This window comes from Gopherus evgoodei, chromosome 6 (genome assembly GCF_007399415.2).
Source record: "Gopherus evgoodei ecotype Sinaloan lineage chromosome 6, rGopEvg1_v1.p, whole genome shotgun sequence".
Taxonomy (NCBI): domain Eukaryota; kingdom Metazoa; phylum Chordata; order Testudines; family Testudinidae; genus Gopherus; species Gopherus evgoodei.
In genome coordinates this window covers 126,363,021-126,389,288 of record NC_044327.1, presented here as the reverse complement: position 1 = coordinate 126,389,288, position 26,268 = coordinate 126,363,021, and the positions used below count along the sequence as shown (strand labels likewise).

General features: G+C 39.4%; 1 protein-coding gene across 2 annotated transcripts in view; it reads right to left on the bottom strand.

Annotated features, from left to right (window-relative positions):
* Positions 1–26,268, bottom strand: part of RIT2 (Ras like without CAAX 2) — a 269,088-nt gene that overhangs the window by 110,937 nt on the left and 131,883 nt on the right. For both annotated transcript variants that reach the window (XM_030567456.1, XM_030567457.1), the window contains exon 4: positions 21,383–21,574. In XM_030567456.1, coding sequence (XP_030423316.1) covers positions 21,383–21,574 — 192 coding nt within the window. The remainder of the gene's footprint in view (positions 1–21,382; positions 21,575–26,268) is intronic.

Below are 26,268 nucleotides of genomic sequence, written 5' to 3'. Positions count from 1 at the left end.
CACTGTGCTCATGTAGGTAGACATATCCATAGACTGCCGATAAAAGAGTTTAGAGCCAAATGTGGTGGTGTTGCTATCCTTTGTCCTCCTGGAAAAGGACCTGCCTGGTCCAAAGCCCATTGAGGTAATGAAAAGAAGCATACTTGACTTCCATGGCCTTTCAATCAGGTCCTAAGACCTCTATTCAGCAAGCGCTTAAGGACATGAGTAACTCTCCACCCACTGTTTAAGTCCCATAAATCAAAGGAACAAGGACTTAAACACTTGCTTTAAATATGTGCATGTGTAAGTGTTTTTCTGAATAGGAGTGATTTACTGAATACAGCCTATGAGCACCAATTCTCACCAACAACAACCTCACAGATCATATTAATGGAGGACTAGAAGGACCTCAATAGGTCATCTAGTCCAGTCCCCTGCACTGAGCAGGACGAGTATTATCTAAATCTACCCTGTTCTTAAAAAACTCCAGTAATGGCGATTCCCCCGCCTACCAGTGGTTGATCTATAATGGATGAAGTGAAAGGGGAAACAGCTATAGCACCATAGCAGAAGTCTCAGGCCAAGAGTCAGAATGATTGCAACGTAAAGAATTTTTGATCTCCTACAATGTGGCTGTTCAGGCATTGAAGAAAGATTTTCTTTGCATCCGCCACAGCATTTCTAAGTCATGTGTATGTTTTTTCTTTTAAGCCTGTCAGCTGGTTTTAGTGCTATTCACCATGAAGTACTGCTGACACATCAACATGCACAGCAGAGATGAAGTAACCTCTAATGTCTTCCTTTGTGAGAGATCCCAGAGTTTTGGGCAAACTGCATTCTGCCTTGAAGATTCTCTCAAATGAGCTACTGTCAGGTTCTCTGTCCCTCCCCCCCCCCTTTTTTTTTAAATGTACACATGAAACATCTGGAGCGTTAGAGCCTGATCCAAGTCCAGTGAAATTCTATGACAATATATGGAGATATACCTATTCCATAGACCTGGAAGGGACCCCTGAAAGCTTATTGAGGTCCAGCTGCCCTGCCTTCACTAGCAGGACCAAGTACTGATTTTTGCCCCAGATCCCTAAGTGGCTCCCTCAAGAGCTAAACTCACAATCCTGGGATTTAGCAGGACAATGCTCAAACCACTGAGCTATCCCTCCCCCCCTATTCTAGTCTTTAATGGGAGCTGGATCAAGTCCTTAAGAAAGGGATTTGGCGTGTGGTGGTAGGGTTCATTTCTGAACCACCACCATGTTTTCCCTAGCTGGTGCAATTGCATGAGATCAGTGTCTGGTTGTGAAGCTAGTTAGCTGAGGCTCAGTCTGGATAAGGCTGGTCTCATCTCAGAGAGTAAAAAGCAACCATTATCTGGCTTTCCTCGGGGCTGAAGTCCATAAAACCATGAAGGCTGATGGTGAGGAAAGATTTACAAGCAAAGGCAAGTATTATTTTTCAACAGTAAGAATATTCATAATAATATACAGAAATCAGGAGTCATAGCAGGGAGGGGAGTGTAAGAAATTATCCTGGCCAGCTGCACAGAGAAGAGGAGAGGGATTTGGTGGTGACAAAAATAATTAAATGTAGACACACTCTCTCCACCAACACCTTGGAGAAGTGGAGCTGACTACAAATTCCAGTGATTAGCCATAAATGACAGGAACATTCAGAGGGTGCCGTGTTGTGAAGGAGCCTACCCTGCACTCCACATACTGTTGGTGTTGATTAAAAACACATTTGTGTTCACTTTTACAGCAGATGATAAAAGACTGACACATCTTAAATTTTCTTCCTTATTAACCTTTTGGATTATATTAAGCAATAAAAAAGAGAGTGGTGTTTATTCAGAAGTGAACTGGTTATTCAAAATGAGTTCAAATAATATAACAAAAGGCCTGATTTGGTTCCCACTGACATCATGAAGGGTTTTTCCATTTGCTTCAAAGGGAGCAGCCTTTAGATCTAGTTTGTAGGAAATAACACATTCTAAATCAGGAAATTATAGACCCAACTCTGCTCTCTCTTACATGGCAAATCTGGAGTAAATCCACTGAAGTCAATGGAGATACACTGGTGTAAATGCTGAATAAGTCAGATCGGAAGCAGGTTATGTCTATACTACAGCTGCTACAGTGGCACAGATTTGGCACTGTAGCTCTGCCACTGTAATGCCATAGAGTAAATGCTTCCTACATCAATGGATGGAGTTTTTCCTTCGATATAGGTAATCCACTTCTCTGACGGGTGGTAGCTAGGTCAACAGAAGAATCCTTCCATGGACCTAGGCATAGCTACACTGGGACTTTGATTGCATAACTACTTTGAGAAATTTTTCACAGTCTTGAGTTAAACAGCTAGATCATCTTAAGTTTTAGATGTCGACCTGGCCTCAGTCTCTATCTCCTGTCTTCAGAAGGGAAGGGAATTGCTGATATATTAGATTTTTTCCAGCTTAACAATCTATGGTCCTAAGGAATTATTCAAACCTTAAAACGAAACCTATTTGAAGTCTGAAAAAAGCTACCTAACTCTTCTGTCCCCCCCTATGTACTCTTTTATAATGTTCCTTTTGTACAAAGTTATTTATCTAGCAACATTGGTGCACGTGAGATGAACATTGGATTGTTGACGACTCCTTTCCCCACGGTGAAAAAAATACTGTGCAATTTGAAACAAAATGGGGTCTGGTATTGTGCAGAATGGGGTATGGTCAATGTAGCAGGAATGATTCAAAGAGGAGGTGGATTTTAAGATGTTATCATAAAAGAGAGAAAGACACCTTGATGTATATTATTAGTATATTATTCCTGGGATAGGAGACATGATAGATTTCTCAAGGTCTGGCATGGGGAAAGTAAATCCCTGGCACAGATTGGAGAAATTTCCTCTTGTATGGTAGCTCAGCCCATGTTAGTTGATGCCTCTTTTACAACCCCCTGCCAGAGATCCAAATAGAGTAAACCTATTGGAAACTGGTAGTTATAGAATTGTGTTTCACCCAATAAGCAGAGTGGCCCTGTGTCTGACCACTGTCCATGCCGCCAGGGAACCTCGGAAATGAAATGTTCTGACTGAGTGAGAATGTTTTTATTTATTTATTTTCCTCTGAAGTATTTTTAAATAAGTCAGTCTACAACTGCAACCCTCTTCCCATAGCAACTCAGTCTCCTACTTCTTTCCCAGATGACAGCCCCTAGAGTAGTATGCATTGAATTAACACCCTTCTCATTTTTTCCCCAAGAAAATTGAAAATCTCTTTACAAAAACAGCAAGGCAAAGGTCTATGAAGGAAATAGTATATAATATAGTTAATAACTGTATCACCATGTGTATCCACAAGGGGGCTCACTTGAAGATGCACAAGCAACCTTTGACGGTTTCAGAGTAGCAGCCATGTTAGTCTGTATCGCAAAAAGAACAGGAGTCCTTGTGGCAGCTTAAGAGACTAACAAATTTATTTCAGCATGAGCTTTCGTGAGCTACAGCTCACTTCTTCGGATGCATAGAATGGAACACACAGACAGGAGACATTTATACATACAGCGAACATGGAAAGGTGGAAGTACGCATACCGACAGGAGATTCTAATCAATTGAGATGAACTATCATCAGCAGGAGAAAAAAAAACTTTTGAAGTGATAATTGAGATGACCCATAGAATGTGTGAGGAGAACTTAACATAGGGAAATTGATTCAGTTAGTGTAATGACCCAACCATTCCCAGTCTCTGTTTAAATCTAAGTTAATTGTATCTAATTGCATATTAATTCGAGTTCAGCAGTCTCTCTTTGGAGTCTGTTTTTGAAGTATTTTTGTTGCCGAATTGCCACCTTCAAGTCTGTCACTGAGTGGTTTAGAGAGGTTGAAGTGTTCTCCCACTGGTTTTGAATGTTATGATTCCTGATGTCACATTTGTGTCCATTTATTCTTTTGCGTAGAGACTGTCCGGTTTGGCCAATGTACATGGCAGAGGGGCATTGCTGGCACATGATGGCATATATCACGTTGGTAGATGTGCAGGTGAACGAGCCCCTAAATCTTGCAGCAGTATGGTGGGCACTTAGTGTCTCCTAAGTGTCACCTCATGACCAGGGATGCTTTTGCACACTGCCCTCCCCTGTTACCTCTTTCAGAGGGTTGATTAAACAACCTAGACACAGTCCACAGGGAAATTTAAGCATTCCATACTGGAGGTCCAATTTATTCAGTCCTCAGATGCACATTGGCCTTTCAGACCCCAATATCAGTTCAGTGTCTCTCTTCCCTTCTTCCCCAGGCTTCTCAGCCATCTTTCCCAGAGCTGGGTCATGGTTCAGCATCTCTGCAGGAGACAGTCTTGCTCCCTGTAGTTCTTTCTTGAGGTCAGCTACAGCTTCTCAGGATTCTGTTTCCTGAGCATCCCCCCAGTTTACTACGAGGCCTCCTGCCTCTGGCAGTCCCAGGGCTGGTCTACTCTACCAAATTACTTTGGTATAACTCTATCTCTCAGGAGTGTGAAAAATCCACACCCCTGAGCAATGGAATTATTTCAGCCTAAGTGACAGTGTAGACAGTGTTATGTTGGCAGGAGAGCTTCTCTTGTTGACATAGCTGCAATCTCTTGAGGAGGTGGTTTAACTACACTGACAGGAGGGCACTCTCCTGTTGGCATAGAGCGTCTTCATTAAGCACTGCAACTGCACCGCTGAAGCATTTTAAGTGTAGGCCTGCCTTGGCTACTTCTTTCAAGTACCTCTTCCTTGCAGCTTACTGAAGCCTTTTAGATTGGTATCTCTTATACCTTTCAGGAGGGGAGCTTATTGTTTAATCAGGGCTGGCTTAGCACCAGCCATCCAACCCATGGGCAAGTCACCCTGTTATACTGGCATTCTTTAACTTTTGATTGCTTGACTTGCAACCTTAACAGCATTCTTTTAACATACTTTTTATTATATGCAATTTTCCAGACTTTATTGACATCTTTATATTAAGTGATCCTTATTTAGTAACCTACGTTATGATTTGGAAATTTAACTTTAGGCACGTATTTGACTGTCTTGACCAAATTATAGTTCTAGTGAATAAACATTTCTAGGAAGATATAAGCCATTTTCTCTTTCAGTATTGTTGCTGGTTTGGGGTACATTTTATTTACTTTTTGTCTTTTTTTTTTTTTTTTTTTTTAGCTGTCATGACTGCACAGATTTAGCTATGTCACAGGCATTTGTGTGTGGAGATAACATTACTATTCTTAGCCAAGTTGGCACTTCTAGAGCTAAATAAATCACTCTAATTTCCTCTTTTGTCTGAAAAAAACAAATTTGTAAGTCAGGACTGCAAATGAGCCTCTAAAAACAAAAATGATTAAACAGATTAATCCTCCTTTCTTTTTAAATGTTAGGTCGGGCTCTTATTATTTGCGATACCATAACAAGCAATAATTAAGCTCTGGCAAATTTTCTTCTTCAAAGTAACTTGAATTACTGTTGTACTAGCACAAAAGAAATCATCCATGCTACTAGACATGGGCAAACTTTTTGCAGAAAACAATTCATTCAAAACATTTTACCTCTTTTGCTCATCAATTGATCTTCTAACAGATTTTGAGGTTTACAAATGTGTTCATTTTGGCCCCATTTCAGGAAAGCATCTTTATTCGTGTACAGCCTAATTTCAAGAATACACAAAAAATTCAAGTAAAAATGTATTAAGTGTTTCCCTGAATTGGGGCCATAACAAATAATCAGTAAGAACTAAGTAGATGGACACCTTGCAAGACAGAGACCTGAAAACAGTCTAGTGCTTAGGATAAAGCATGGACTTGAACCTGACGCAAGTACATCCCATCACCAGGCTATTCTGGGGTGAGTTGATCTAGCGCTGTCATATTTTTAATGAAAAAATGTCAAAAGATCTCATTTATTTGTTCCATATTAAACCAAATTTTGGGTCCTCTTTTTGTTTGTGTGTGTAGGTATGTGTAATGAAATTCTTGTTTTCCAGCCATCCCTACCCAACCCAGACACCAGACTATGATTGATAACCATTTTCCTGCTTCCCACTCACACAAGGTATGGCAGTTCTTTCATTGTTGCACCTTAATTCCCCATACAAGATGGCTGATATGTTAAGAGGAGAATATATAACCAAGGCTCCACTCAATTTACCCCCACGTCCTTCTAGGTAGGAAAGTAAGATCTCAGTGGCCTTTACCTTCTCGCAGAGACATCTAGCCAGGTTACTAGTCTGCTTAGACCACAATCGAGCATGCTGAACAATGTTGTCTCATTGTTCTCTTGTACTCTCATATTGGTCTGCCAATGTCCATCTTGTCTTAGGGCTTCTCTACACAATCAAATACTTTGGACTCTGGGGAATGCAGGGATGTTAATTAGCCAACTGGTTGTAATTCATAGCATATTAATTCCCCCAGAGCCCTAGTATTTGATCCTTTATATGCTACTGAGGACTGAGATAGTGCTTAGTATTTCTGGTTATAGACCACTACTTAGCACAATCTCAGGCCTGGTCTACACTAGAAAATAACTACATTGCTCAGGGGAGTGAAAAATTGCCAATTCCTGACCTGGGGATTGCTGATTTGGCTTGGTATACAAATTGCATGACGTTATATGTATAATTGCCTACATGATTACTTAGTCTTTCCAGCAACATATCTTTTCCTATTTAAAAACAAAAACTAGGAAATTCAATGGCAGCAAATAGGTTAATGCAGCATTAAGGTTGCGGCATTGTATGATATTCCCTTACAGAATGTTAAGTTGAGCAAAATTCTGAAAACCAGGAAATGCACAATTAAGTTTACTGATGCACCCTTAAAATGCCTTCTTTCAGCAATGCCCCAATATGCCCTGTTTCCACACACACACCTTTACTTTGCCAACACCACAATTGCTGAAATGTACATGTTCTTCACCTCCTTTTACAAGCCATTCAGAAGATTTAATCTAAGCCTACCGAAGGATCAAAATAAAAAAAAATGGAGGGGGAGGGGCAGAAAGCACTGCCCAGCTCACCATCCTGCTGGTTCCTGCAGCTGGCAGTAGCCAATGGGAATTATTTACACACCTTCCAGCTGAAGTCAGTAAGTCAGGTGCTATTTAGTGTAGGTATTTAGCCTACACTAAACAGTTGAGGCAATAGTTGAGCCTGGTTGGAGAAAGTGTTTGTGATATGAGGACGCATGCAGATTACTTTGAAATGTGTGAGAGTGCGGTGATTACGATATAAGCAGATCCATATTTTTCACCCTCCACTGGGTATGACCAAAGGGAAGAGGTGCATGTGTACTTTCAGAATATAGTATGCATCATTTCAGCGCAGAATTGAGTAGGCTATATCAGTAGCAAGGCATTGGGCTTTTCTTGCAGAGGATATTGACAGCACTGAGGTGGAACATGAGAGGATTCTAATGCTTTGATGATGGCTAAGTGAAAGTGCAGGCTGTGAAGGTATCCTGTGAGTAAGAGTAAGAGAGTTGTAAAAGGCTGTGAAGTGCTTTTTAAGTTGTACACATGCAGACAATTCCTCTAGAAAGAATACAGTGTGTGTGAGTGTAGACCAGGATCCAGTCCCTTCTGAATGTTAGTGCCAAGGGCCAGTGAGAGTATGTGCATGCTGAGGCACCTCTCAAAGTGGCATGGGCTTTTTTTCTTTTTCTTTTTTGTCCTTTAATGTGGTTAGATGAAATCCTGTGGGAGAGAGCACAGGGGTAGCAAAAGGAGATGAAAAGCTTTTACATTTCCGCAACTCTGCAGGTGGCAAATAAGAACTGCCATATTGGGTCAGACCAATGGTCTATCTAGATCAGTATCCTGTCTTCCAACAGTGGCCGCGTTTCAGAGGGCATGAACAGAACAAGTAATCATCAAGTGATCCATCCCCTGTCCCCAGTGAAGGTATGTGTGTTAAAGAGGCACATGGGGGCATTGCTGAAAGAGAGAGAAGATAGTGGTGCATGGGCCACTTTCACTGTGCAGTTCCTGGGTTTCAGAAGTGTGTGTTTTGCACAACACAGTGTTTTGCAAGGGGCCAACATGCCACCAAGCAACCCTACCTCTCCACTAACATATTCAATGGCAAAAAGCTAACATTGAGGCCTAAAGTGTCCAAGCAAATGACTTTCCCTGCCAGCTGTATTTCTATCACATATTCACTGTGTAACCCATCCCCCGCTGCAGGATATCACTGTGAGAGCTGTGGCACATCAGTTGCTAGGGGTTGGTAGCATTTTGTCTATATCACACGTTCAGAGGTGTAACAGTAAGTGGCTCCAAGCTCTAGGCCGCTCAGGCTTGAGACCTTGGTGAATTCCTGAGTATTCTTGATATTTCAGATAAAAAGAAAGGATTCCATTACTAGAGCTACCAGAAATAAAAGGTGGAAGGTCCCTTGACATGATGCTTTAATGGTCATACACTACAAAGATATACCTGACAGTTCACACCTCAGACCCTAGGGGCAGTCTAGTCCAGAGGTATGAGAGAGGACACAGGCTGGTCTCACCCTTCCATACCATCCTACTGCTTTCTGGTCAGAGCCCTGTATCCTCCTGCAATGGGTACTGTTGGATCTCTGCTAGCAAAAGGGTGTTTCTCCACCCAGCTCATATGCCCTTCAGTTCCCTTGTTCAGGCAGCCAGCTATCTGGCCTTCCTTCTGCAACTAGTGCTTTTTTACTGTGCTGGAGAGATTATGGTGTCCTGTACTGGCTGGAGGCTGGACTGGGGATTAACACTGGCCCAGCAGTGTGCGAGTAGCAGATTCATTACAGCTGGTTGTGTGCTTGGTCAGTTTAGTCACAGTTTAAAGTAATATGAATGCATGTGCTTTGATTATGAAATATAGAAGTATTGGAATGACAGAGTAAGCAAGCATAACCGAACAGTTGTTAGAGGGGAAAAAAGCTAATAGTGTTTCTTTGCATGAGACTGAAAATTGCTAAATAAAATCCCACCTATTGTCTTGGCAGAGAGAAAAAAATATACAGGAGGTATTTTGTTTTGGCAGTAGAGGAGTAGCATTGAAAGAGGTTTTTGCAATGTCACAAGGAGAGATCTCGGGATAGAAAGGAGCGACAAAATGTGGTGGAAAAAAAAATTGCTCCAGCAGACTATCATTTCTTATGGAATGAGATCTAATTAACAGTTAATGCAACAAAAAATAGAGATTTTTAAAAGGAACTGAAGAGAAACTTCTAGGTTTATTTTTGGGAAGACAAGAAAATGACTAAGAGGAGATAAGTGTGGCTGCTACTTGAAAGCTTTTATTTTCAGATGTTCAGGGAATTCAGTTATATGAGAATAGCAAAAAAAATAATTTTTAAGTTAGCAGAGAACTTCAAGAGTGAAAATATATTCTTAAAGGGGTGGTGTTTTGTGCAATACAATATATAGCAAAGGAGAGATAATTGCAGGTATTTCTAATCTTAATTCACTTTCTTGAAGCATTGATGCCAGCAAAACTTTATCATCCAAATGTTAATAAAAAGTGAACATTAAAGGGACATGAACAGGGACAAAGTAGATTCATTAAAAGAAAAAACATTCACACAAAATGCTTTGAAGAATTTTCCCAGATTGACTTTGTGCTTCAGCCCTCCAATGATTGGGTTATGCTGGTTATGTCTCTATCAGAAGTGTTCCCATTTATTTAACAAAAGTTATTTAGGGAAAGCCTGCAGAGATGCATCCTATAAGAATTTTATCTTGGGCTTCATCAGCTGCTGAATGAAACTGTTATGCTGGATCATGAAGACAGAGGTGGCCTCTAACATATACAGACCCTAACCCATTCAGAGTTTTAAAGGTGGACTCAAAGATCTGGAAGTGGATTTGGGACAGGATAGGAAGGCAATGCAGGAAATAAGCACTTACATGATGTGATTTACATTGCCTAGCAGATGGGCTGCTGCATGTTGGACCAGATGAAGCTTCAGCACATGCCTTCTGATCAAAGCCAGGTAGAGCACATTGCAACATTCTCACCTGTAGGTGGCAAAACCATGAATCACTGCAGCTAGGTTTGCATCCAAAAGGAAGGCCACTGTCACTGAATCAGACAAAGGTAGCAAAGGGCATAACTATAGCTACTATTAGTGTTGAGAAACAACAATAAATCCAGTAGTACAGCTGTATTGTGCTTTGATGACCGGAGAGAGCGTAGACTCAGCTATCTGCTGTGTCCCCTTCCATTCACAAAATAAAGTCTATAAAATGCTTTGGGATCCCTCATCATGAAAGGCATTTTTAAAACATAATCTATTACTATTGTTAACTGCAGCAAAGTGGTAACAGTAGGCAGTGGATTTCTCCCCCACACACACACGCCGCCTGCCAACTTACTGAGATAATCTGTTCAAAGTTCCACAGTTACAGTGACTAATGGGGGTGAAAGGAAGTTCAGCAATTATTTCTTCATAGCAGTCTACCAGACCAAAAAAAAAAAATAGAGTATAGACTTGTGTTTTAAGTATCTCAAAGTTTCTGCCAGACAGCATGGGATATAGCTTGGAAACATTCCAGAGATGGTGATGAGATGACTGCACAGGAAAAAAAACCCAAAACAAAAACCCCTCAGCGCTGCTCTACACTACAGAATGACTTTGACATAATTCTGTTGCTCAGAGGTGTGGATTATTCACACCCCAAATGACATAGTTATACCAACCTAAACACCAGTATGGAGAGTGCTTTGTTAGTGGGAGAGCTTCTCCCTGCGACATAGCTACTGCCTCTCACAGAGGTGGAGTTAAGCCGATGGTGGAGCTCTCTCCCATCGCTTTAGAGTGTCTTCACATGAAGCACTACAGTAGTGAAGCTGCACCACTGTACATTTGTAGCGTAGAGCCCAAAAGTTGGTGTTACTGGTATGCCAAAATCATAGAAATGTAGGGGCTGGAAGGGAGCCCAAGAGGTCATCTAGTCCATTTTCTCATGCCGAGGCATAATTAAATATACTTAAACCATCCCTGACAGGTGTTTGTCTAACCTGTTGCAGAATTCCCATCCCTGGAGGCTTTTAACAACCTAAACTGTTCCAGTGCTTAACTATCCTTAGCTATAAAGATTTTCCTCATCTCTAACCTAGATGTCAGTAGCTGCAATCTAACATTCTTACGTCTTGTGCTACCCTTGGTGGATAAGGAGAATATAATCCTCATTATAACAATCTTTTATATAACTGTTACCATGTGCCCCCTCAGCCTTCTCTTCTCTAGACTAAATGCATCCAATTCTTCCAACCTTTCCTCATAATCATATTTTCTAAACCTCATATTTTTGCTGCTCTCCTCTGGACTTTTTCCAATTTCTTCACATCTTTCCTACATTGTGGTGCCCAAAACTGAATATAATACCTCTGGTGAGGTCTCCCAAATACTAAGTAGAAAGGAACAATTACATCCTCTGTCTGACATATAACATTCCTATTAATACACCCCGGAGTGATATTTGCCGTTTTCACAGCAGCAACATAATGTTGACTCTCATTCATGACAACCACTAAGCTCATAAGGTAAAAATGAAGTGTTATTTACTCCTTCACTAACACAAGAACTTGGAGTTATCCAATGAAACTAATAGGCAGCAAGTTTAAAACAAAAAAAAAAAAAAGAAGTACTTCTTCATGCATTGCACAATCAACCTGTGGAACTGTATGCCAGGGGATGTTATGGAAGCCAAAACTATAAACAGGGTTCAAAAAAGAACTAGATACATTCATGGAGGATAAGTCCATCAATGGCTATTAGCCAGGATGGGCAGGGATAGTGTCCCTAGCCTTTGTTCAGCAGAAGCTGAGAGTGGGGGGGATGGATCACTTGATGATTACTTGTTCTGTTCACTCTCTCTGAGCCATTTGGCACTGGCCACTATTGGAAGACAAGATACTGGGCTAGATGAACAAACAGTCTGATCCAGTATGGCCGTTCTTACGTTCATCTTGCCCAAATTCAGGTCAAAAGAATGAACATCTAAGCCTGAATGTTCCAAAGACAGATAGTTAGGATCAAGAAAACCTGTTCAGGTACCATAAGACAGATCTGGATACTATCTGGGCACATGGCACAGTGACCCCTAGAGTTTTTATGTAATCACAGAAATACAATTAATGAACACAGCATCTGGTAATGTTCAGTTTAAAAGAGTGTTCTCATGAGTTCCTAGTGTGAAAAAAATATGCAGTCATGGGTACGGATTATGTAAAGATTTATACATGAAGCCAGTGAAGCTAGTCATGTGCTGAAAGATAAACAAGTGTGTAATTCTTTGCAGGATCAGGGCTGTAATTAGTAAAACTTCCCAGAGAGGCCAAGGCTGAGCGAAACATAAGCTGCCCTTGTACACCAAGTGGTATTCTCTCCTGGTCAGAGTGGAGGCACACTGATGCGCATTGTGGGACATCTTGAGCTTGTATTGCAGGTGCCTACATGCTGGGGGCCAATAGAAACAATCTATGCAAATTCTTCAGTCACTTACACTGTGGCAGCTTTTAACACCATGACCATGTCTATGTTTAATTGTATTTGAATTAATCAAATCAATATAATTTAAATTAAGTTCCCTATTAAATCTATTCTTAAGTGGTACCAGTTGTTGTATTTCTTGTACAGATTAATCTGTTTTAATTAAATGAAATATTTCTCTATGACAGATTTTAAACCTCATTAAGGGCCAGATCCTCAGTTAGTGTTGTGGAAGTCGAGAAAGAATTGACAGGGATTTCAATGCATGACAGTCTCTGTTAGCAAGAGTCAGGCTAGCTGTAGTCCTAATAATGTGAGATTTGTAGAAGCAAGGATTGTGTGAAGCGAGTGGGAAAGAACTGTGGGAGAAGTCGTTGCAAATTTATGTCAATAATGTAAGGAATGTAAATTGGCATCTAAATAGAAGTGAGAAAAATAAGATAACAAAATAGCCTATGTATAAACAAAATGCAGCTCTTGCTCATTATTGTAGGTAACAAAAAGTATAAATGCTTGCTGTAATTGTTTACTTGAAGAGAGACCTGCCTAGGACTGGGGAAACCCTGTGTCCTAGGGCACTCCCTCTCTCTATACAATTGTAAAGAGAAAATAAAGTGTTGACTTTGCTGTACCCAACCAAGAAGTGAGAACTAAGTTTTTCTCCAACAGTGTAAATTGGTGTATCTCCACTGAAGTCAGTGCAGGTATGCCTATTTATACCAGCTAAGGATCTGGCCCTTAAAGTTTTTCAAAAACCTAATTCCAATTAAAATACATACAGTGCTTATCTTTATTAATCTAACTACTTAAATATAAAATGGCATTGGCATTAAATTGGTCTTTAGCCATGCATTTATTGCCCTGATTAAAGATAAGAATTAGAAACCTAAGACCAAGATTTGAACCAACCAACCCACCGAAAACACACTCTAAGCATAGAGATTCTCCAAAGACCATGATTCAGCAGATTTGTCAAGCATCTGACTGATTTTAGCTCCACTGTAGGAGGCACGTAAGTATACATTTGGATTGCACAAGAGATGCTTAAAAAAATTCACTGGAGGCATCAAAAAGGAAACCTTATTTAAAAATAATAAGCTCACTTTTAGTCGTGTTGTTTCATATGCTTAATTTTAATTGCAGATTATTCTTGTTCTCATATCACCATTGATAGATTTGAGAGAGACGACATACATCATTAATTTCATTGTGTAGGGGATTGCATTTCAAACAGTATCTTTGCTGACCCAACTCCTACAGCCTGTCTGATTGTTATGAAATTGTGGTTAAATGGAAACAGCGTTAAGGAACATTGGAGCTAATGTTACTGTCATATTATTCAAGGCATTTGGAAATGTATCTTTAATGACTTTAGTATGAAAATGTCTTTAACAAAAGTCTTAGTGTTAGCCTTGGTACCCTGGCCAAATTCCAATTTGGGTAATTGCCTTCTGCCTATGTAACATTCTCTTAGTAGCTTTAATTGGGTAGTTTTCTTTCTCACTGTTTGTTATAGTCTTTTTTGACACATTGCTTTGTGCTGTTAAACCATTGTTCTGTTTCTTCCCAGAGGTGGCCGCATTTCATTGGTAGGTGCAATGATTCATGTCTAAGCATTTTTAATATAGCCTCATGAACAGAATTAAGACCCAATTCTGCTAGATAATTAAGCATGTTACTAAGTTTAAGCATGTGAACAGTCACAGTTACTCATTTTATCCAGCTGTGTTCAACAGAAAGCTCATTCAGGCCCTGAACCTGCAAAAACTTATGCACATGGGTAAACACACTGAAGACCAATGGACTACTGACATTGTTAAAGATGTAGATTGGCTTAGGTGCCTTATGCAATTGGGACCTAAAGAAGCATATTTCCATCTTGTAAAAAACATTACTTTTATTTCTGTTGTATACCAGTAATGTAGAATTTACTCAGAAAACCACCACATTATCCAGTGCTCAACTGTCTTCCTAAAAGGAGATTGATAGACCTTTCACCTAATATCCTCATTACTAAAGCTACATCAACGCTATGAGCCTGGGGTGTGATTCCGCAGCTCCCACACACATATTTGCAGTACTCCTGTGAGACCTAGAATGAGTATAAGCAGGGTAGGCACAGTACCACAGGCAGCTGCAGCATTCGTTGATCTACCACAAGTACATGAACGCGAGCAGACAAAATCACATCTCTAGCTTATAGATTTAGCCTAAAGGAAAGCTTTTGCTGGAGAAAAGATTCAAAGTGTGTCCTCACTATAATCTCTAGTGACAGGGAGTTTGACAGACAATAGCCCAGAATGTAGGTCAGCTGAGAACATCCTGTCTGAAGTGTTAGAGTGTTTGCTGACTGCTGTAGAGGGGTCACGAAGGGAGAGGTTCTAAGCCAGATTGGGCCAAGCTCCCTAGAGGCTTAAAAAAAAATCTGAATCAGGACCTTGAATTGTGTTTGTCATAGCTCAGGAAGACAGCATTGGCCACTGAATACCAGTGTGATCCATTTTCATCTGGCAGGGAGGCTGTTCCAGGTTGAAGTTTCTTGGTGGCCTTTAAAAATAGCCCCCTGACTGAAGACTGGAGTACTGTAATTAGGTCCTAGTGGAAAGGAATGGGTACAGTCTCATACCTAATTATATTTTGTCATCTTCAGCATATAAAATTGAGCCTTGGACTCCCATATATAAGAGATTCCAGTGAAGAGAAGCATCTTCTAGAATCTGCCCAAGGAGCATGTGCAAAAGCACATTGATGTAGTTTCACCCATTCCTTCTAGGTTTAGTATTTTATGACCATTGACATCCATGGCAGCTAATAGATCTAACAACATCAACACAGATGTTCGTCCACTGTTCATGGTTCTAAGAAGATCCCTCATTATAGCAGTCATTTGGAAAACAGCTTTAACCTTGCAAAAGGTAGCAGAAGCGAGCAGGTTGGAGGAAAAACACTATGATTAAAAATTTTGAAGTTGCTTTTGTTTCTCAGGGCTTGAAGTTCATCATAAATGTTTTTGTCAAAATGGTTTTTGCTAAACAAAAATGTGCGATGGCCATTTTAAGGGGGAAAGTAGAGCTTAATTTGTCCTGAGGCTTGGCAGGGCTCAGCCCCAGCATCTCTTCAGTCCCTGGCAAGCAAGGTGTGACCTCTCATATATTGGACATATGACATCACCCTGTGCGGAGGGCACCATTTTTATTGGTTGAGCTCCAGCACTTTTCTTCCCAAATTAAGCATTAGGAAAAACCCACTATGAAACACGGTGAAAAAGGAAGAGCCTGATTGTTACAAAAAAATGTACACCAACAAATGATTCTAATAAAAAGCTATTTTTCAATTAAAGAACTTTTAACTCAAAAGATTTTGACCAGGTCTAGTCCTGAGGGGCAACATTTTCAAAAGCACTTAAGTAGTTTGGTAGCCACAGTGACATTTTCAAAAGTGACTTAGGCATATTGAAAATCAATGGGATTTAGGCTTCTCAGTGGCTAAATTACTTTTGAAAATGGGACTCAAGCCATTTAGGCACTTTGGAAAGTTTTACTCAAGATCTTTATCATCTCATTCTTGTTCTTTTTGGAGTGAGGCATATCTCTAGCATCAGTGCTATCAGCACCTCTTCCTGTATCACTCTGGAGTTTCATATAAAGTCTCCCATCCAAATGTTGACCACACTGTTCTTCCTAAGCTTCTGAGACTTGACAAGATCAAAATCCAACTTTCTGTAGTTCCCTAATATGTATGTTATATAGTTTCAATCATCTTCCATTGCACAGATGGCTGAATTTATTGTGACACTTGACACATTTATAACTGACCAGAAATACATATTTTAAAATCTCAACATTAATAGCATCATTTTTGGGTTTTCACATGTCAAAAATGTAACAAATTTTAGTGTTCAACAGCCAAACCCCTGCTTTCATAATATTTATACCAGGAAGGGCTGAATCTGGGAATTTGGTGTGGCCTAGTATAGACATAAAGGTCTATTTACAATATTCAGATCTTGGTCCAAAGTTCCTCAAACTGAATGGATATTTGGATTTCTGGTTTTGTTTCAGGCCTATCTCTAAATATTTTAGATCAGGAAGGTTACTAAACTTTCTAGTGACAGACCATTATGTCAGGAGTATGACCATTTATCCCATCAACTAATGCAAACCTGAATGCCCAATAAAACATGAGCTTAGAATCAGGGAACTATAGAGATAACGTAAGAACACAAGAATTGCTCTACTGGGTCAGACCTAAGGTCCATCCAGCCCAGTATCCTGTCTACCGACAGTGGCCAAGGCCAGGTGCCCCAGAGGGAGTGAACATAACAGACAATGATCAAGTGATCTCTCTCCTGTCATCCATCACCATCCTCTGACAAACAGAGGCTAGGGACACCATTCCTTACCCATCCTGGCTAATAGCCATTAATGGACTTAACTTCCATGAATTTATTCAGTTCTCTTTTATATCCTGTTATAGTCTTAGCCTTCACAACCTCCTCAGGTAAGGAGTTCCACAAGCTGACTGTGCGCTGTGTGAAGAAGAACTTCCTTTTATTTGTTTTAAACCTGCTGCCCATTAATTTCATTTGGTGGCCCCTAGTTCTTATATTATGGGAACAAGTAAATAACTTTTCCTTATTCACTTTCTCCACATCACTCATGATTTTATATACCTTTATCTTCCTTTACCTTAGTCTTCTCTTTTCCAAGCTGAAAAGTCCTAGCCTCTTTAATCTCTCCTCATATGGGACCCGTTCCAAACCCCTAATCATTTTAGTTGCCCTTTTCTGAACCTTTTCTAAAGCCAGTATATCTTTTCTTTGAGATGAGGAGACCACATCTGTACTTAGTATTCAAGATGTGAGCGTACCATGGATTTATATAAGGGCAATAACATATTCTCCGTCTTATTCTCTATCCCCTTTTTAATGATTCCTAACATCCTGTTTGCTTTTTTGACTGCTGCTGCACACTGCATGGACGTCTTCAGAGAACAACCCACGATGACCAAGATCTTTTTCCTGATTAGTTGTAGCTAAATTAGCCCCCATTATATTGTATGTATAATTGGGATTATTTTTCCCAATGTGCATTACTTTACATTTATCCACATTAAATTTCATTTGCCATTTTGTTGCCCAGTCACTTAGTTTTGTGAGATCTTTTTGAAGTTCTTCACAGTCTGCTTTTGTCTTAACTATCTTGAGCACTTTAGTATCATCTGCAAACTTTGCCACCTCACTTTTTACCCCTTTCTCCAGATCATTTATGAATGAGTTGAATAGCATTGGTCCTCGGACTGACCCTTGGGGAACACCACTAGTTACCCCTCTCCATTCTGAAAATTTACCATTTATTCCTACCCTTGGTTCCCTGTCCCCTAACCAGTTCTCAATCCATGAAAGGATCTTCCCTCTTATCCCAACCCAACTTAATTTACATAACAGCCTTTGGTGAGGGAACTTGTCAAAAGCTTTCTGGAAATCTAAGTACACTATGTCCGCTGGATCCCCCTTGTCCACATGTTTGTTGACCCCTTCAAAGAACTCTAATAGATTAGTAAGACATGATTTCCCTTTACAGAAACCATGTTGACTTTTGCCCAACAATTTATGTTCCTCTATGTCTCTGTCAATTTTATTCTTTACGATTTTTTAAACTAATTTGCCCAGTACTGACATTAGACTTACTGGTCTGTAATTGCTGGGATCACCTCTAAAGCCCTTTTTAAATATTGGTGTTACATTAGCTATCTTCCAATCATTGGGTACAGAAGCTGATTTAAAGGACAGGTTACAAACCATAGTTAGTAGGTCTGCAATTTCACATTTGAGTTCTTTCAGAACTCTTGTGTGAATGCCATCTGGTCCTGGTGACTTGTTACTATTAAGTTTATCAATTAATTCCAAAACCTCCTCTAGTGACACTTTAATCTGTGACAATTCCTCAGATTTGTCACCTATAAAAGCTGGTTCAAGTTTGGGAATCTCCCTAAAATCCTCAGCCATGAAGACTGAAAAAAGAATTCACTTAGTTTCTCCGCAATGACTTTATCATCTTTAAGTGCTCCTTTTGTATCTTGATCATCAAGGGGCCCCACTGGTTGTTTAGCAGGCTTCCTGCTTCTGATGTACTTAAAAAACATTTTGTTATTACCTTTTGAGTTTTTGGCAAGCTGTTCTTCAAACTCCTTTTTGGCTTTTCTTATTACATTTTTACACTTAATTTTGCAGTGTTTATACTCCTTTATATTTATCTCACTAGAATTTCACTTACACTTTTTAAAAGATGCCTTTTTATCTCCCACTGCTTCTTTTACATGGTTGTTAAGCCACAATGGCTCTTTTTGAGTTCTTTTGCTGTTTTTTTTAATTTGGGGTATACATTTAAGTTGGGCTTCTATTATGGTGTCTTTGAAAAGTGTCCATGCAGCTTGCAGGGATTTCATTCTTTTAATTTCTGTTTAACTAATCCCCTCATTTTTGCATAGCTCCCCTTTCTGAAGTTAAATGCCACAGTGTTGGGCTGTTGAGGTGTTCTTTCCACCACAGGAATGTTAAAAGTTATTATATTATGGTCACTATTTCCAAATGGTCCTGTTATAGTTACCTCTTGGACCAGATCCTGTGCTCCACTCAGGACTAAATTGAGAATTGCATTTCCCCTTGTGGGTTCCTGTACCAGCTGCTCCAAGAAGCAGTCATTTAAAGTATTGAGAAATTTTGTCTCTGCATTTCATCCTGAGGTGAAATGTTCCAAGTTAATATGGGGACATTTGAAATCCTCCACTATTATTGAGTTCTTTATTTTGATAGCCTCTCTAATCTCCCTTAGCATTTCATCGTCACTATCACTGTCCTGGTCAGGTGGTCGATAATAGATTCCCTAATGTTATATTTTTATTAGAGCATGAAATTACTATCCATAGAGATTCTATGGAACATGTGGATTCACTTAAGATGTTTACTTCATTTGATTCTATATTTTCTTTCACATATGTCACACCCTGCACGACCAGTTCTGTCCTTCCGTTATATTTTGTACACTGGAATGATTGTGTCCCATTGATTGTCCTCACTCCATCAGGTTTCTGTGATGCCGATTATATCAATATCCTCCTTTAACACGAGGCACTCTAGTTCACCCATCTTATTATCTAGACTTCTAGCATTTGTGTACAAGCACTTTAAAAACTTGGCACTGTTCATTTGTCTGCCCTTTTCTGATGTGTCAGATTCTTTTTTATGTGAATGTTTCTTGTCTGATCTGTCCCCTATATCTTCTTCCATCCCCTCCTCCTGACTAAAACCTAGAGAATCTCTATCAATAGACTCTCCTCTAAGAGAAGTCTATCTCTGATCCACGTGCTCCTCTGCATTCAGTCAGCTTTCCCTCATCTCTAGTTTAAAAATTTCTCTGCAACCTTTTTAATGTTAAGTGCTAGCAGTCTGATTCCACTTTGGTTTAGGTGGAGCCTATCTCTCCTGTATAGGCTCCCCCTTTCCCAAAAGTTTCACCAGTTTCTAATAAATCTAAACCCCTCCTCTCTACACCATCGTCTCATCCATGCATTGAGACTCTGAAGCTCTGCCTGCCTACCTGGCCCTGCACATAGAACTGGGAGCACTTCTGAGAATGCTCCAATAGATGTCCTGGATTTCAGTCTCTTCCCTCGCAGCCTAAACTGGGCCTCCAGGACGTCTCTCCTACCCTTCCTATGTCATTGATACCTACATGTCTCATGATCACCGGCTCTTCCCCAGCACTACACATAAATCTACCTAGGTGCCTCGAGAGATCTGCAACCTTCGCACCAGGCAGGCAAATCACCATACAGTTCTCCCGTCATCACAAACCCAGCTATCTATGTTTCTAATGATCGAATCTCCCATTACTAACACCTGCCTTTTTCTAGTGATTGGAGTTTCCTTCCCCAAAGAGGTAACCTCAGCATGAGAGAATACCCCAACACCATCTAGAAGGAAGGTCCCAACTATGGGAAGGTTTCCCTCTGCTCCCAGTGACTGCTTTACTTCCCTGGGCCTTTCATCCTCCTCAACACTGCAGGGGCTGTCTGACAGAGGGTGAGGGAAATAAAAATCTTTCCTAACACAAATATCATTGCAAATAGTGACTTGCTGAAAAATCATCTATAGATAACATTAGATCAAGAAATTTAATGTAGTGAAGTCCTATTATGTGTAATGGAATTTTCTTAGTGAAATGATTGAATTCACATCCCTTCCTCCACCCTATATATTGCACCTCAAGAGTTACATGTATTTTACAGAATATTACACAGAGCACTATTGTTCAAGGCCTCAAGCTGAGCATTATGCTACAGCTGGATTGTCACTGTTAGGCCTTTGTCTCAGTCTGATTTAGGGAGAAAGTCAATGATCTGGAAAGAAATATAAACTCTTTAGATGTTTCTCAGAGTCCCAAAACTAATTTCACTCCTATTGTTGCTTTGGGTTTTCTAAGGAAAAGAAGAGGGAACACATGGGGGTGACATGCTAAAAGGTGAAAAGGAGATTGGCATGCATGTGAACACAGATGCTAATGAACTAGAGGACAGCACTTGAAACTGTTATATTTTTGTATACCCAAGTTACATCATTTATTTAAAGTGCAATTCTACTGTGTATAAATGGCATCCTGGGTTTCCTTGTTTGATACGTCAGTAGATTTCAGGGCAAATATGGTCAGTTTACAAAACCTGCTAGCTGTGGATATGAGTGGATTAGGGTCCTTTAGATTGAAAAGAGTTATACAAATGAACAGTAATATTTACCTTAATTTATTAACCATCCTGGTGCGTTGCTCTTTGATCCAGGCCTATTCTGGGTCAATAATTCTCAACAGTACCATGTGGCACATGCTGCATAAATTCCTAACATAGCAGAGGAAAAAGAGCAGAAAGAAACTTCACTTACCTGCCTGAACTCCTCAAGATCTATTTTGTTTCCCACCAGCACCAATGGGATGTCATAAGTGTGCCGGACACGATAAATGAGCTCCTTAAACTCTGCAGCTTCCTGAAAGGATTGGCGGTCTGTGATGGAATAGCAGATAATGAAACCCTCTCCACCTCGCATATATTGGTCCCTCATGGCTGTGAATTCTGCCTGCAGAGTAAGAATGACATGCTCTATAATTTAGTAAACAAAATAATCCACCTATAAATAATGGACGTGGTGAGAGTTTTTCTAGGGTAATTTTAGATTGATTGTTTACTTTTTTTAACTAGTGCTTAGCAAAATTTAGTCCTCCAGGGACCAAGACAGCAATTTGTCTCTGGGTAATTCACCTCCTAGATTTTCCATAGGCAATTTCTTTTCACAGATAAGCAGTCTTATATTGATTCCTGATATTTCTTAGTCTCATGTTTTTCTAGCTTCTTCCATGATATCTGTATGTTAGTGTATGCTTACTACACATTGGATACCGACAGATCAGAAGTGAAGAGCACCTGGACATTATTACCTAAAGACAGCATTTTTAGACCTGTCTCCTGTCTATAGACTTGATCCAGAGTCTTGTCATATACCATTGACTTGAGTGGACTTTGGATTAGTCTCTAGAAGACCTGACACAAGAAAAACATACATAATACATAAATACTAAAACTTCTATTCTTCATCTAGCACCTCAAAAGGCACTAGTTTCCATTCCAGTGTGGGACATTATCACTAAAGATGGGTGAGCTACTTTGAATAAAATAAAAAGTGTTCCAAAAATCTACCCCAAACTCAATGGGAACATTTTTTGCCACATTAGCATTTTTTAAAGATAGCTTTTGATTAAGAACCATATGCCTTGGTCTTGCTCCTGTTGAATTAATGGGTATGAACTCAGAGTATAACATTTGGAAAATCTTAAACCTTGCCTTTAAAAAACTAGATATAATTATTGCCACCCAAAATTGTTTGTTTTTTTTTAAACAACTTTCATTTTCAAGTGCCTTTGTTCTTCTTGATCACAGCCTGGAATAAAAGAGAAAGGGCCCCAAATCCTATGACACAGTTGGTCCAAATGAGAATTCTCATGACAGAACCTGTTCTCATGAGATTTCCATACTCAAGAGGCTCTGATAAAGTTTAGAATATACCTATAAAAGTTGGAGAGCCTCTGTAAGCTGAACCTTTTACCCACCCGAGAATTTAAATTAGGATTTTCAAAGTAGCTTAAGGGAGGAAAGTCTGTAACTCTCACTCAAATTCAGTGGAAACTGTGCACCTAAAACCCTTATGCCCCTTTAAAATTATCACCATTATGCATCTCTAAGGTATTCATCCATTTTAGCATGCATTAATTGTTCAATGCAAATTGGATTGGGGCAGTCCACCTGTTAATTTGCAGTTTCTCTTGGATTTTGGATGCTGGTTTCCACATACCTTCTTCTCCCCTTTGGAATGGCTGCTCATTATGAATGCAAGGACTAAGTTAAAAACAAAGAGACCTTTTTTAGATTTTCCCATTGGTTTCCTTTAATTTTGCCTAGTCACTCAGAACCCTGACATTAGAAGCATCTTCTGGACCTGAATATAAGACAGTATATACATTTTGGGTCACAGGTAATTTATGATACACAATAATAGTCCAGTGCTAAATTTTACTAAAATTGGGACAAAATCAAAACCTATATCTAATCTCCTGGAGACACTGATGAAGTTTTAATTCAAGTCCAGATCCAAAAGCCATTACTTACTCCATCTCTACAATGGAAAAGTTCAAAATCTTCCATTCCAACAGGTCTGGAATTTGCAAAAGTGCAGAGATGGATCAAGATCTAAGCTTTGTAGATCCTGAAGCCGTTATAACTATTCAGTATTTTCCTTGATTCATTTATAAACTGGATAACAATACATTGTTTTGTACATCCTGAATGCTAATACCTCTTTAATGTTTTCTGCTGTAAATATGTTTTGTTGGTTAATTTTTCCAGGAACATTAGTGATGCCATTTGTTATCAATGACGAAAAAAATATTGAACATTTCCACATGGATAAGTGCAAAACAGAAGAGACTAGAGGAAGTCACATATCTCAAAATTCACAGAATCAAACTGAAGATTTGTCATGATTTGCAGCTTGACATCAGTTCTAATACATATGTACTATAACTAGGAGCGTATTGAAAAATACAATAGGAAAGTAATTCCATTTCAAATGATTTCCTATTTGGAATGAGTGAAGCGGTCCAGGTAAAATAGTAGTGGTCCAACTAGAAGTGAAGTGAAGTGGTCCAGCTAGAAACAGAACCAAAACGTTTCTAAATTTCAAAGAACACCACATGATTTTCCTTTAATTTTCACACAATAGATTGGATTGGTGAATGGGGGACGAGGAAAAGCACACAGATATAAACCCTCATGCTTCAAACCACTCTATAACTAATGAAGTCAAGGAAGAAAAATTCCCTCTGGATAAGTTACACCATAATGGAATAGTCTAGGTCTTCTTGCACATTCCTTTGAAACATGTGGTACTGAACACTGCCATAGACAGGATATTGAACTAGATGGATCTCAGATCTTATCCAATCTAATAATTTTTGCCATATTTCTGGTCCATCTGATCTTCAATAGTGGCCAATGCCAGATGCTTCAGAGGGAATGAACAGAACAGCAAAACTATTAAGTGATCCACTCCCTGTCACCCAATCCCCCAACATCTAGCTGTCAGAAGCTGAGGGACACCCAGGGCATGGGGTTGTGTCCATGACCATCTTGGCTAATAGCCATTGATGGACCATCCCTCTATGAACTTTAAAACCCTGTTATACTTTTGGACTTCACAACATCCCCTGGCAATAAGTTTCATGAAGTAGTACTTCCTTTTGTTAGTTTTAAACCTGCTGCCTAATAATTTCATCGGTAACCCTTAGTTCTTGTATTTATATGAAAGAATAAATAACACTTCCTTATTTGCTTTCTCCATGCCATTCATGGTTTTATAGACCTTTATAATATTCTTCCTCCTTCTTCTCTTTAACCGAAGCGCAACAGTCCCAATCATTTTAATCTTTCCTCATATGAAAGCTCTTCCACACACCTCAACTTTGTTGCCCTTCTCTATACCTTTTCCAATTCTAATATCTTTTTCTGAGATGTGGCAACCAGAATTACAAGCAGTATTCAAGATGTGGGTATACCATGGATTTACATAGTGGCAATATGATATTTACTGTCTTATCTCTTTCCTAATGGTTCCTAACATTGTTAGCTTTTTCATTGCTGCTGTATGTTGCAGGTGTTTTTAGAGAACTATCCACAATGACTCCAAGATCTCTTCCTTGAGAGGTAACAGCTAATTTATACCCCATCATTTTGTTTGCATAGTTGGGATTATGTTTTCCAATGTGCTCTACCTTGCACTTAACACTGAATTTCATCTACCATTTTGTTGTCCAGTCACTCAATTTTGTGAGATCCCTTGTAAAGTCTTTGCAGTCTGCTTTGGATTTAACTATCTTGTATAATTTTGTATGATCTGACAGCTTTGCCATCTCACTGTTTACCCCTTTTCCAAGATTATTTATGAATATGTTGAACAGCATACGTCCAAGTACAGATCCCTGGGGTTCCTGCTATTTGTCTAAATCCATTGTGAAAACTGACCATTTATCCTTACACTTTCTTTCATGTCTTTTAACCTGTTACTGATCCATGAGAGGACCTTCCGTCTTATCCCATGACTGCTTATTTTGCTTACGAGCCTTTGGTGAGGGACGTTTTCAAAGACTTTCTGAAAGTTCAGTTATACTGTATCCGCTGGATCACATTTGTCCATGTTTGTTGATCCCCTCAGAGAATTCTAATGAACTGGTGAGGTATGATTTCCCTTTACAAAAACTAATGTTGACTCTTCCCCAACAAATCATGTTCATCTATATGTCTGGTAATTCTGTTCTTTACTATAGTTTCAACCAATTTTCCTGGTACTAAAGCTAGGCTTACCAGCCTATATTTGCCACAATTGTCTCTTGAGCCTTTTTAAAAAAGTGACGTTACATAAGCTTCCTCCAGTCATCTGATTTAAGGCTGATTTAAGCAATAGGTTACATACCTCACTTAGTAGCTCTGTAATTTCATATTGGAGTTACCTCAGAATTCTTGGGTTAATATCATTTGGTCCTCATTACTTCTTACTTGTTAAATTTATTAGTTTTTTCCAAAACTTTCTTTGATATCTCAATCTGGGACAATTCCTCACATTTGTCACCTAAAAAGATTGGGTCTAGTATGGGAATCTCCTTCTCATCTTCTGTGGTGAAGGCCAGTGCAAAAAATTCATTTACATTCCCCACAATGTCCTTGTCTTCCTTGAGTGCTCCTTTAGTGCCTTGATCATTCATTGCCCTCACTGAGGTTTCTTGCTTCTGATGTACTTAATATTTTAATTATTTCATGTATTTTGCTAGTTGCTCTTCAAATTCTCTTTTGGCAGGCCTAGCTATACTTTTCCACTTGACTTGCCAGAGTTTATGCTCATTTCTATTTTCCTCAATAAGATTTGGCTTCAATTTTTAAAGTTTGCCTTTTTGCCTCTAACCACCTCTTTTATTTTGTTGGTTAGCCATGGTGGCATTTTTTTGGTGCTCTTGCTATTTTTTTATTTGGGGTATATAGTTAATTTGAGTCTCTATTGTGAGGTCTTATTGAGTTTCCATGCAACTTACAGGCATTTTACTTGTTACTGTTCCTTTTAAATGCTGTTTAACTAGCTTTCTCATTTTTGTATGGTTCCCTTTTTTGAAGTTAAATGCTACAGTTGCGGGCTTCTTTGGTATTTCCCCTTGCAAAAAGATGTTAAGTTTA